General features: G+C 37.3%; 1 protein-coding gene across 1 annotated transcript; it reads left to right on the top strand.

Moving 5' to 3' along the window:
* The first annotated feature begins 1,488 nt into the window (after positions 1-1,488).
* On the top strand, positions 1,489-2,814 carry LOC119985552 (stemmadenine O-acetyltransferase-like). Its single transcript, XM_038829843.1, has one exon. The coding sequence runs from the start codon at positions 1,489-1,491 to the stop codon at positions 2,812-2,814; it is 1,326 nt and encodes a 441-aa protein (XP_038685771.1).
* Positions 2,815-13,408: the final 10,594 nt, after the last annotated feature.

Here is a 13,408-nt window from a genome sequence, read left to right as displayed (position 1 = left end):
AGACAGCATAATAACGAAATTCAATATAATCAGATAACATAATACTGTTATGGCCGGTTATGAATAAAAATATTAGGGATATAAGTCATTTTCATTCATTTGTTGCTTTTGATGGCAACTCTCTAAATTAAAAATTTGTCTACTTTTCAAGATTGTTCTCAATCCTTTCGTTATTTTAATTGCATTAAGACATGATTTTATCGACTACTTTCTTTCAAATTTCAATGAGACTCCTGGTCAAATATAGGAGACACCCATTTTCTGAATTTTTTTTTTCCCAAAACTAGACCTGGCCCACCATACAACCACCCACATTTCTTTGCGTTTTTTGGTGCGAAAACATATAGTTGGCAATCCTTTAGCGTCATTGGTGATGCTCATGAAAGTTGAGGACAAAAACGTTTTGGAATTGCAATCAGTCTTTTTCCTTCTAAGGAAAAAGATGCACGAAGCGAAACGAATACAGAGATGATGGAATTGGTAAGCAAGGCGGAAGCACACCATATTTGAAGATAGCAAGAACTGCTAGCATTTGCTACTTGAGGTCACAACATATTTGAAGATAGCAGCAGAACGAACCAGCACTTCAAGGCTCTGATTCATTAAGGTGAAAAAAAGTTTCTCTACTTGCTAAGAATTTTCTTAAGCTGTTGATTAATTGTGTAAGTACACGTATGTTTTCAAAGAGATTTGGTAGAGGCTGGTGACAGAGGAAGTACGTCAGTTGAGTTGTCAATGTTTATAAAACTGGGCATTTACAAAAGGCCTTTCGAAGAACAGCTTGCGAACTACAATTAAGAAATGGGATTTACCACCGGAGTTGTCATTGTTTGAAGAACAACTAGCGAACTACAATTAAAAAATGTAGAAGTTTGTCTACTTTTCAAGATTCTGTTGGGAACAGTATCAACAATAGAGAATAAGCGAAAATAAATCAATCGAAAGAACAAGACACCAAGATTTACAAGGTTTGGCCAATTGTGTCTACATCCTTGGAGTTACAGAGAGTTTTCACTATTTCAAAGAAATAATACAAGATCGCGGCTGTAGGGTTACAGTCACAAATAAACTCCCAAACCCCTAAAAGAAAGAGGCTTATTTGTGAGTGCTTCGGTTCGGGCCTATCGGCCCTCACCTCTATTCCACAATGTAAGCCTCCCAAAAATCTACTCTCAGGATCCGCAACAATCTTCTTTGGTCGGGTCACCTCAACTACAAAATAGACTCCATACTACAATCCCAACAGATTCTGCTTTCCATGTTCTTAATTCTTTCGTTACTTTTATTGCATTAATATATTATTTTATCAACTACTGTCTTTCAATGAGACTCCTGGTCAAAACTAGGAGGCCCCCATTCACCGACCCACATTTGTTTTTGCATTTTTTGGTGCACGAGGCGGGCCACCTTGTTTTTTTTACCACATACTACTCGCCTATAAAAGCAAGAGCGTGTCCTAGCTAATTCACTCAAATCAAATCCACATTCATGGCTTCTAAAATGATGAAGGTCTCCATTACTCGAAGAGACACCATCAAACCATCCTCTCCTACTCCTGTTAACCTTAAAATTTTCAAACTCTCTCTTCTTGATCAAGTCCAAGTGACAAACTATGCTCCGGTGGTTTTATTCTACCCCGCAAACAATGTTCATGTGTTGGAAAACATGTTACTACAACGTATTCAACGTTTGAAGATATCCTTATCGGAAGCTCTCACTCAATACTACCACTTTGCAGGGAGATTTATAGACCAGACCTCCATTGAATGCAATGATCAAGGAGCCGAGTTTGTGGAGGCTCGAGTCAACTGTTCTTTATCCGCCGTTCTTGGACAACTAGACATTTCGCAACTCGAGATACTATTCCCGGGGGATCCTAAAGCCTTGCTGACTACCGAGGATTTTTTGTTGGCTGTTCAAGCCAATGTATTTGAATGTGGCGGAATGGCTATTGCGATATGCCTTACCCACAAGATTGTGGACGCAGGATCTTATTTTACATTCGTCAAGAAATGGGCCGCCATAGCTCGAGACTCAGACAACCATGTGCTTCCAGACTTAACCATCGCGTCATCTCTTTTTCCTCCGCGAGATTGTGTTTTGCCTACTTTCGAATTTCCTCGAGAAAAGTGCGTGGCAAGAAGGTTTGTTTTCAATCCTTCAAGTATCGCTGCACTCAAGGCGAAATGCGCCACTACAAGCGTGCAACGCCCGACCAGAACAGAAGTGGTGGTGGCACTGCTTTGGAAATGCCTAATAACAACATCAAGATCACTCGGCGGGGATTCGAGTCAATATTTGTGTACTCGTGCTGTAAACTTGCGACGTAGATTTTCTCCCCCATTGCCAGAACACACAGTTGACAATCTTTTAGCGTCATTGGTGTTGCTCATGAAAGTTGAGGACAAAAATGATTTGGAATTGCACTCAATAGTTTTCCTTCTAAGGAAGAGGTTGCAAGAATTTTCGTTCGAGCAAGGCCAAAATATTTTCGGAGAAACGAATACGGAGATGATGGAACTGGTAAGCAAGGAGAGCGCACACTATTTTTGTGTGACTACGTCCTGTGGAATGCCGATCTATGAGGCTGATTTCAGATGGGGAAAGCCAATATGGATTAATGTTTTCAATTTGCTAATGTCTAATCTCGTAATCTTAAACGATACGAGAGAGGGAAATGGAATTGAAGCCATAATGTACTTGACTGAAGAAGAGATGGGGGTTTTTGAACGTAACCAAGCACTGCTAGCATTTGCTACTTTAGGTCACAACATATTTGAAGATAGCAGCACAACCAGCACTTCAAGGCTCTGATTCATTATTAAGGTGAAATAAAGTTTCTCTACCATGAAGATCACAAAATTCTTGCTGAGAATTTGTTTTTTCGTTTTGACTTTTGATGTTGTTCATGTTTTTTCTTGGTTTTTTCTTGGGATTTTTCTTTCGATAAGAGGAGTTCTGTTCAATGAGACTCCTCGTCAGAATAAGGAGGCTTCCATCCCACACTCCATATTTTATTTTCTGTATTTGCATGTATTTTTAAACAATTGAGAGCCACGTTTTTTTTAGTTACTTGTGAAGGAGAGCTTTTATTTAAGTCAATAGTTCAAGAATCTAAAATTTATATAAGGAGGAATAAGGAGGCTTCCATCCCACACTCCATATTTTATTTTCTGTATTTGCATGTATTTTTAAACAATTGAGAGCCACGTTTTTTTTAGTTACTTGTGAAGGAGAGCTTTTATTTAAGTCAATAGTTCAAGAATCTAAAATTTATATAAGGAGGCCAAATAATATTTATTTATATATAAAGAGTCCAAGTGAAGACAACTTGACTCACGTTATTATATTTTAAAGGATCTGTTAAGAGAAGTAGATGTGGATGAATTAATATATTGTCTCCTCCCCAATAGCGGCCAACACCACCTCCGTAGCCCAAATCTCTTCACTGTCCTCGAGGTTGTGAAAGTCCACAAATCAGCCAAGCAAAGAGGTGGCCGAACCCAATGAATTCATCGCCGATCCTGTGCAGCCCAGATCCCCTCACTAACCTCAACTAGTTGACTCGCTCCGAGAGACAGCACCAACAAAGAGGTGGCCGAATTCATATGCATGCATCGATGCATGACAGCACCAACACGTGCATGACATTATCAGTTTTAATTTTTTAGTTTTCTATGCGAAAATTCAAAACTATTTCTCTCAAAATACATGGTGGATTTTAAAAATAATTATATATTCATAATCAACGTAAAAAACTCTTTCAAGTAAGACTCATTGTCGATTATTTTGAGCCAAAAAAATCAAAAAAATATATATTTGAAGGATGAAATTCTGGAATTCGGCCTAAGTTAACATCTAGAGTGGGCGCCAAAACAAAGACAATAAATGACCAGCTACCGCTCAACATAAGCACAAACAAAACTGTTGGGATTAAAAATCCTACATTTATATGACACTTGTATGATAAGTTAACCGTCCAGTTAAAATAAACTTGAGGTAAGCTCCTGATAAGTTTCGGGTAAGCTTCAGAGGTTACCAGATCTGAATCTATAATTTTTTTTTGCTTGAACTCTATCTTTGTCTTGATTTGGAACATGTTTTTATTCAGATAAAATTGATCTGGATATTATCTAATACAGGAGATGTGATAGGAACAAAGTACTGAAGTTTGATATGGACTCTTTGTGGATTAGTTGAAGTTGATATGGACTCCTTGTTAGTTGTTGGATAAGAACTAATGTCTATTAATTGGATATATATGTCTTGGTTTTTATCTTAATCATGTGCAACAATTATCTTCAAGATAAACACCTGATCAACATCTGAGATTATCAGAAGTGGTTCGTGGTGTCTATATAAAGCACATCAACATGGAATGAAGATCATCGAAGCTTTGAGAGAGAAAAACTGTGAGAGAAATATTTTGTGCTTCGAGTCTGTTTTTGTTTGCTTCATTTTTCCACTCTCATAGATGTTCTGATGAGTGATTCATGTCTGTATTAATTATGAGAAAGTGTGAGTTTCGTGTTTGAGTGCTGCTCTGTTGATTTCTCTGACTGATCCATAAGAGGAAGAAGAAGAGCAAGACTGCACTGTTTCTAAGTAACCTACGCAGGCTACTTCAGAAGTTACCTGGATCGTACTTGAGTACAAAGTCTCTTGGCGCCAAGAGCAATTGCAAATCATCATTGGTGTGTTGATTTAGGGTTAAAGCATATGCTGAGTCAAGTTGTATGATCGAGTCGTAGGTAACGATACATTGTAAGTTTTTCTTCACATAGTGGATTGCTTTGACAGGATGGTCGCTCATAGACCCGAGGTTTTTTCCTAGTCAGGGTTTCCTCGTTAAATTTGTGGTGTTCTTATTTGTTTTATTTTCCGCATTGATTTCATATTACGTTGACTAACAATCTTGGGAAAAGAATATTGTATTCTCAATTGGTATCGGAGCAGGAGTCAACGATGGAATCTAGATCAACAAATCAAGTACCACAGTTTGATGGATCAAACTACTCTTATTGGAAAGCCCGCATGAGGGCATATTTGAAGTCCATTGATGAATGAGTTTGGATGTCAGTTGTGACAGGGTACAATGTACCTGAGTCCATTGATGACGATGGTAGCAAAATTCTTAAACCTTCTGAGAATTGGACTAAGGCTGACCTTGAAAATGTAGGTTGGAACAATAAGACCATAAATGCTTTATTTTATGGTTTGGATATTTCTGAAATTTGTAGGATCTCACATTGTGAGAAGGCAAAAGAAGCTTGGGATCTATTGGAGGTGACACACGAAGGAACCAATATAGTTAAAAGGTCAAAGCTTCAACAACTTACCGCTATGTTCGAAAATTTAAGGATGGAGGAGAATGAGGTATTTGATGACTTCTATGCAAAGTTAAGTGATATTGTCAATACATCATTTACTCTAGGAGAACCTATTGAATCAAGCAAAGTAGTAAGGAAGATTCTCAAATCTCTACCTGAAAGATTCACAATGAAGGTGGCAGCAATTGAAGAAAGCAAAGACATTGATAAAATAAAGGTAGAAGAACTAGTTGGCTCACTACAAACTTTTGAGGCAAGTTTTCTAAAACCTAAAAAATCAAAAGGTGTTGCTTATCTCTCTACTAATGAGTCTAATGATACTGCTAATGAATTATTGCTGTTGACAAAAAGTTTTAAGAAATTCATGAAGAACAGGAACTCCAAGGATTTCAAGAATGGGGAATCATCATCGTCCAAAGCTGAAAAGAAAAGTAAAGATCCAAAGTCCTCTCAATGTTTTGAGTGTAAAGGATTTGGGCATTTTGCTCAAGAGTGTGCAAATCGGAAAAAGAAGTCTAAGACTTATCAGACCACTTGGAGTGATGATATAGAAGAAGAATCTGACGCTGAATCAGAGGATGAAAAGGATACTCTAGTAGCCTTTCCAGTAACCTTAAGCGACCAAAGATCCGAAACAAGCTCAGAAGAAGATGATTCTGTTGTTGATATATGTGAGCTTCAGAGTGCCTATGAAGACATGGTTAAGGAAGGTATCAAGGCTAAAAAGGAAAGACAGATAGCTATTAAAGAGAAGGAACTTCTAGTGCAAGAACTAGCTGAAGCCAGAAAAAAAATCATAGAGTTGAAAGAAGAAATAGCTGAGCTGGAGGCTTTGAAGAAACCTGATGTAACCTCTGATATAGGCTACTTTATAGAGGCTGAAGCAAAAAGAAAAAGCATGATGAAAAAGGTTTGTTCTAATGTTAATATATTTGAATTTGGTTCTAATCATTTGCAGAACATACTTGATATGCAAAGGACAAGTAAGGAGACGTTTGGACTTGCATACGAAATAGGTGAAAGTTCACAAATGGGTGCACAAAACAAGACCCCAAAATTTGTGAAGTTTGTTCCTTCCACCTCTAGGACCTTGGAGCAGGAAAATCAAAAGTGCAATAGACCAAACGTGATGAATGCTAAAACTGGAAGAGCACCTCCTCCGTTAAGGTATGAAAATTCTTATCGATTTGGCCGCACAGCTTAACCATTCCATCCTCAATCTTTCTATAGGAGCCAAATTTCACAAAGGTATGACCAAGGTAGGTTCATTCCCATTTGTCATTATTGTGGAGTTAAGGGACATATTCTTCCACACTGTCATAAATTGTATGGGATACCTATGTCATATATGTCTAGAAGGACTAATGTTGTGCATGCAGAAGGAAAATTTCTTTAATAGGTTTCAACCGCTAGCTGAAGATGTAACTCAGGACAAGTTACCTGAAAGGTTACCTAGAAAGCTACCTGAAGCAAAACAACCTACACAAGCACCTCATGCTAATAAACAATGGGTCAAGAATTTAGAATCAAGGTGCATGTTTGTCCAAACAGCGTTAGCTGCATTCAAAACCAATTCCTGGTACCTGGACAGTGTCTGTTCACGACACATGAGCGGTAACAAATCATTTTTCACATCTTTTGAGTCTTTCGATGGTAGAAAGGTAACTTTTGGTGATGGTAGTTAAGCTGAAAAAAAAAAGTAAGGGCATGATAAGAGCTTCTGATGAATGCATCTAAAAAAATGTTTTGTATGTTGAAGGCCTCAAAGCCAACATAATTAGTATTAGTCATTTGTGTGATTTAAAATACTCTGCCTTGTTCACAAAGCGATTTTGCAGGATCTACAATGACAAACATACGTGCATCTTAAAGGCTAAGAGATCTTTGGACAACTGCTATACTATCCCAACTGAAGCTGATTTTTATGCAATTCTTGTATTGTTTCTACCATAGATAGGTTGTGGCATGAAAGACTTGGGCACCTCAACTATCAAGACTTGAAGAAATTGTCAAAAAAGGGGGTAGTACGAGGAATGCCAAGGATTGACTCAACAAAAGGTATGTGTGGTCCATGCCAACAGGGTAAGCAAACCAAGGTACCACACAAGAAGGTAAGTAGTGTAAACTCTTCAAGACCTTTTGATATACTTCACATGGATCTTATGGGACCTACCCAAGTTGAAAGTTTTGGAGGTAAGAAGTATATTCTTATTGTGGTAGATGACTTTTCAAGATACTCTTGGGTAAGGTTTTTACGTGACAAAACTGAAATATTTGAATCCTTCTATGATTTGTATCTACTATTGGAAAATGAAAAGAAAGATGATGGTTTTAATTTGACTAAAATTAGGACAGATCATGGAACTGAGTTTGAAAATGTTAAATTTGATGCTTTTTGCAGATGTTTTGGAATCAAACACGAGTTCTCTACCCCAAAGACTACTCAGCAGAATGGTGTTGTGGAGAGGAAGAATCGGGTGCTTTAAGAAATGGCAAGAACTATGATGCACGCAAAGAATGTTGCACAAAGGTTTTGGGTTGAAGCAGTAAACTCTTCATGCTATATCTCAAATCGAGTTCATGTGAGATCTGCAACAAAACTCATGTGTTATAAACTCTGGGTAGGAAAGAAGCCCACGGTGAAACACTTCGAAGTATTTGGAAGTAAGTGCTTTATCCTTCGAGATAGGGAAAGCATTGGTAAGTTTGACACTAGAAGTGACGAAGGTATTTTCATGGGATATTCCTTAAATAGTCGAGCTTATCGTGTTTTCAATACCGAAACCAAAATGATGATGGAATCTGTAAATGTTATTATATATGATGATGTATTCGAAAGTGATGTTGGACAGGAAAATATATTTCAACCGTCAAATGATGAGCTAAGTACAAGTGCTGAAAAGGATTCTGAAGGTACTGATGTAACTTCACAACAGGCTACCCCTCCATAAGCAGAACGTTCTGTAACCACTGAAGTAACCTTGGAAAAGCCTACATCAACACAAGCAGTGAAGCATTCTACCCCAGACGTTCTTGAGCCTTCTAAAAGAGTAAAGAAGAACCATCCACAAGATCTCATTCTTGGAGAAATAACCGGCCCTATGAAGACAAGAAGGCAACTTCAAAATGAGGTGAGTTATTGTTGCTATGTGTCTCAATAGGAGCCCAAAAATGTTAAGGATGCCTTAAATGATGAGTCATGGGTGGATGCAATGCATGAAGAGCTAAATCAATTTGCACGCAATGATGTTTGGACTTTAGTTCCTAAACCTGAAAATTCCAATATCATTGGGACAAAATGGATTTTCAAGAATAAAACTGATGAACATGATTTAATTACTAGGAATAAAGCCAGATTAGTTGCACAAGGGTATACACAAGTTGAAGGGGTTGACTTTGATGAAACATTTGCACTTGTTGCTCGTTTAGAATCCATTCGCATTCTTTTATCTATAGCAAGCTTACTTTGTTTTAAGTTGTTTCAGATGGACGTGAAAAGTGTATTCTTGAATGAATTATTAAACAAAGAAGTATATGTTAAGCAACCTCAAGGTTTTAAGGATCCAATTCGCCCATCACATGTGTATAAACTTAATTGTGCCTTGTATGGTTTGAAACAAGCCCCTAGGGCTTGGTATGAAAGACTCACAAATTTTCTCTTGAGTACAGGATTTTCAAGAGGAACAGCTGACAAGACACTCTTTGTTAAGAAAGATCACAAACATATTTTGGTTGCTCAAATATACGTCGATGATATTGTGTTTGGATCCACTTCTATTTCTTTGTCACAAAAGTTTGGTGAGTTAATGAAATCTAAATTTGAGATGAGTATGATGGGTGAATTAACCTATTTTCTAGGTTTTCAGGTGAAGCAATCCCAAGAAGGGATATTCATTTCTCAAATCAAGTATGCAAGCAATTTGGTGAAGAAATTCAATGTTGCATTGGGCAAACCAGCGCCTACTCCTATGAGCTCGAGCATTAAGCTAAGCAAGGATACAATTGGAAAGTCTGTGGATCAGACTTTGTATAAGAGTATCATAGGAAGCTTACTTTACTTGACTACAAGTAGGCCTGACATTACATTTAGTGTTTGTGTGTATGCTAGGTACCAAGCCGATCCCAAGGAATCTCACCTTTCGGTAGTAAAAAGGATCTTGAAGTACATCAATGGTACACTAGACTTCGGAATTTTCTATTCAAAGGATACTAATACGTCATTGACAGGTTACTCGGATGCTGACTGGGCAGGTTGCAACGATGATAGAAAGAGCACTTCAGTTGGACGTTTCTACTTAGGTATAAACTTGGTAGCTTGGCATAGCAAAAAGCAGAATGCCATCTCCCTCTCCACCGCTGAAGCAGAATACATAGCTGCTGGAAGTTGCTATACTTAATTGCTTTGGATGAAACAAATGCTCGTTGACTATGGATTGGAACAGGAAAGTATGAGTGCTATTAATATTTTGTGATAATATGAGTGCTATTAACATTTCTAAAAATCCTGTTCAACATTCTAGGACTAAGCCTATTGACATTTGTCATCATTTCATTCGAGACCTTGTTGAAAGCAATTGTGTGAAACTTGAGTACATTGCTACTGAAAATCAATTGGCTGACATTTTTACAAAACCTCTAGACACGCAAAGGTTTTTGTTCCTAAGAAATGCACTAGGGGTGATCAAAATAAAATACATTTTCCAAGTAAGCTTGAGGTAACAAGTATGTGGGATATGTGATTTAATTCTTAATTGATGATTATAGCATTGATTGTTTGATGTTACCTCTGCATATGTTTATTGTTAAATGGCTAATCTGTCCATGGAATTGAAAAGATCATGTTATTAATCATATATTGTATTTCATAAATCTCTTCTAGTGAAGTCTGATTAACATAATGTGTGAGAATTGATTTGATAGGTCTATTGAATAGTTCCTTGGGAAACTTGATGCAAGCAACACAAATGGAAAGGGCTACGTCAAAGCTACAAAAAAAAAGGTATGTATCTTTTGAAATAAAAAGAGCTACCTAAGTGTGACTGTGAAAGCCGCCATATAATCCAAGGTTTCACCTCTTGAAATAAAGTGGGTAATCTTGTAAGTTGCTTGTATGTACATAAAAGTACCAACGGATCTAGATTTGACAACCTATGAAAAGTCTATCTCTAATATTATGTATATCTTGATCTAACCAGTATTGTTGAGATTCACACACAGATGCATAAGAACGAATAACATGCATCAGATTTCAAGGAAATGATGAGGGAATAGTAAGTCCATTTCATGAACATATCTTATGGTAAGTATTTCTAATCATTGTTTATTTCATTTGATTGAGTATCAAAATCTAGAGGTTCCATTCTTGAAACCAATTGCTCTTGATTATCTATCTTATTTGAATACTTTTTATGTGTTTTTAATTCTCTGGGATAGCCTAGTTGTGGTCTAGGTGAGAAAATTTTTCAAGTTGATTGGCCAACTGAGAAGTAAGCTGTAGTGTAACCTCAAATGTCTACACAATTCTGACTGAAGGACATTCCTGGAATTTTGTCCAAACTGACAAGTCAATTAAAGAGGTACGTTTTTCAAAAAGCCAAGTTGCGTGGGAATGTGTGAGTTTCATTAAATAGATACATCTTTCACGGTTTCCTACAACGAGGAGTTGCTTGGGAATGGGTTTTATTGAAGAGATACAATTTTCAATTTCCTACTCTCTCTCAAATAGCAAGTTACCCGTTTGGTTTCTCTCTCCCACTCCTATTTCATCTCTATCTCTCTTCCGTTCAAATGCTAAATCCCTATTTTCTGTCAAGTTCCATGGCCAAAAGAAAATGGGAGATTCCAGAGTCTTCTTTATCAGCAAAATCGAAGAGACCTCTGAAGAAACCGAAGAAGTCAAAGAAGCCACGCGAACCATCCATGGAAAGGTTTTCCACCACTGATATTGAAGCCTTCTTTGATGCCCACTTCGAGTCATGTGCTCTCAGCACTGAAAGAAAATTTCTTTTCTTTGAGTTAGATGACCTTGATCTGTTTCATGTCTTCGAATCTCGTTCATGGTTCCCCATTGTCGACTTAACAGGTATGGCCAGTCCTCTATTAGTTAAGGAGTTTTATGCAAATCTGTCAGATAGGGAACTTGATGATGAAGAACTAGGGGTAATTTCTGGTTTTGTTTCGGGTGTTACGTTCAATTTTTCAAAAGTCACAATTTCTGAGATTTTGAACATTCCTCTTGTTTGTCATGCCAAGTTTGATGTTTTTGACCTTCCAACTGAACCATCTTTGACTGACATTCATCAATATCTATGCGAAGGAGGTTTTGAGATTGTTCATGATAAGAAACCTCATAGGTTTCTTAGACCAAATCATAGGCTTCTAAATAAGTTTGTATGTTCTACATTGTTGCCTATTGAACATCATGGTGAGTTGACTGAGAGGTATTGCCGTTTGATTCATGCCATTCTCATTGAAAAAACCATTTGTTTGCCTAACCTGATTTTCAATCAAATCATGTTTGTGAAGTCAAATAGGAATCGATCCTATAAATTGCATTAGGGGGTCATTTTGACCAAGATCTTTTAGTCTGAAGGTGTGATTATGCCACCTGATTTTCTGCCACTTAGGCCTCCAATCACTGTAAAGACCATTTTGAGAAGTCAATCTCAAATGTCTAGAGTATTTGACTCTCTTGCTGCTTCAGTACCTACATCAATTGCTCAAGAATCTACAAAGGTTTCTGTAGAGATTTTGACTCTGACAATGCAGGTTACTTCCCTCACGACACAGGTTACCTCCCTCACAGAGCAGGTTACCAAGCTGAACTCTCTGTTTGAGAATCTCCATGCTCAAGTTACCTCCAAGGATGAATTTGTTGTGGAAGTTGTGAATGCTACTATTTCCTCCAGGCTTACTGAACTTTTAGAATTCAAACATGTTCTTGCTTCTAATCTGGACTATGTCATGGAGCGAGTGGATTTTGGAATTGAGTGTGAAGGGATTTTCCATATTGACAAGCGTCACAAGTTGGAATCTTTGCAAAGGGAAGTTATTGAATGTGCTGATATTCTTTATGCTTTTCAACATAAGGGGAGACGTTGACCCTTGTGTAACCAAAACAGGGGGAGAATTTTTTAGATGTTAGGGTTATTTTGCTTGATACATTTATATGTTTTGGTACATTGCCGATGCTTGTTTGTTTTTGTTTGGAATATTGTTTTTTGGTCTGGCATGGCATGTGGATTCTTGCATATATGTGTTTGCAGGTTTGAGGTTTGGTGTTTGGTTACTGTAGTTTGCTTGGTTGATTGTAGACTGCAGGTTGTTCTATTAAGGGGGAGTGCACATGTTAAGGGGGAATTTCATTGAAGTGTTTTTGGTTGGTACTTTGTTTGTTGATGCAGGTGTTTTGATTGCTGGTGTTTTGATCACACAAGTGTCAATGGGGAGATTATTGGGATTAAGAATCCTACATTGATATGACACTTGTATGATAAGTTAACTGTCCAGTTAAAATAAACTTGAGGTAAGCTTCCTGGTAAGCTTCAGAGGTTACCAGATCTGAATCTATAATTTTGTTTTGCTTGAACTCTATCTCTGTATTGATTTGGAACACGTTTTTATTCAGATAAAATTGATTTGGATATTATCTAATATAGGAGATGTGATAGGAACAAAGTACTGAAGTTTGATATGGACTCTTTGTGGATTAATTGAAGTTGATATGGACTTCTTGTTTGTTAGTTGTTGAATAAGAACTAATGTCTATTAATTGGATATATATGTGTTGGTTTTTATCTTAATCATGTGCAGCAATTATCTTCAAGAAAAACACCTGATCAACATATGAGATTATCAGAATTGGTTCGTGGTGTCTATATAAAGCACATCAACATGGAATGAAGATCATCGAAGCTTTGAGAGAGAAAAACTTTGAGAGAAATATTTTGTGCTTCGAGTCTGTTTTGGTTTGCTTCGTTTTTCCACTCTCACAAATGTTCTGATGAGTGATTCATGTCTGTATTAATTATGAGAGAGTGTGAGTTTCGTGTTTGAGTGCTGCTCTGTTGATTTCTCTG

Source organism: Tripterygium wilfordii, chromosome 19, assembly GCF_013401445.1.
Source record: "Tripterygium wilfordii isolate XIE 37 chromosome 19, ASM1340144v1, whole genome shotgun sequence".
NCBI classification, from domain to species: Eukaryota; Viridiplantae; Streptophyta; class Magnoliopsida; order Celastrales; family Celastraceae; genus Tripterygium; species Tripterygium wilfordii.
This window is presented reverse-complemented; position numbering and strand designations above follow the sequence as displayed.

Bases quoted from the DNA above. Each gene is read 5' to 3' on its own strand.
- LOC119985552 (XM_038829843.1), top strand. From the start codon at position 1,489: ATGGCTTCTAAAATGATGAAGGTCTCCATTACTCGAAGAGACACCATC.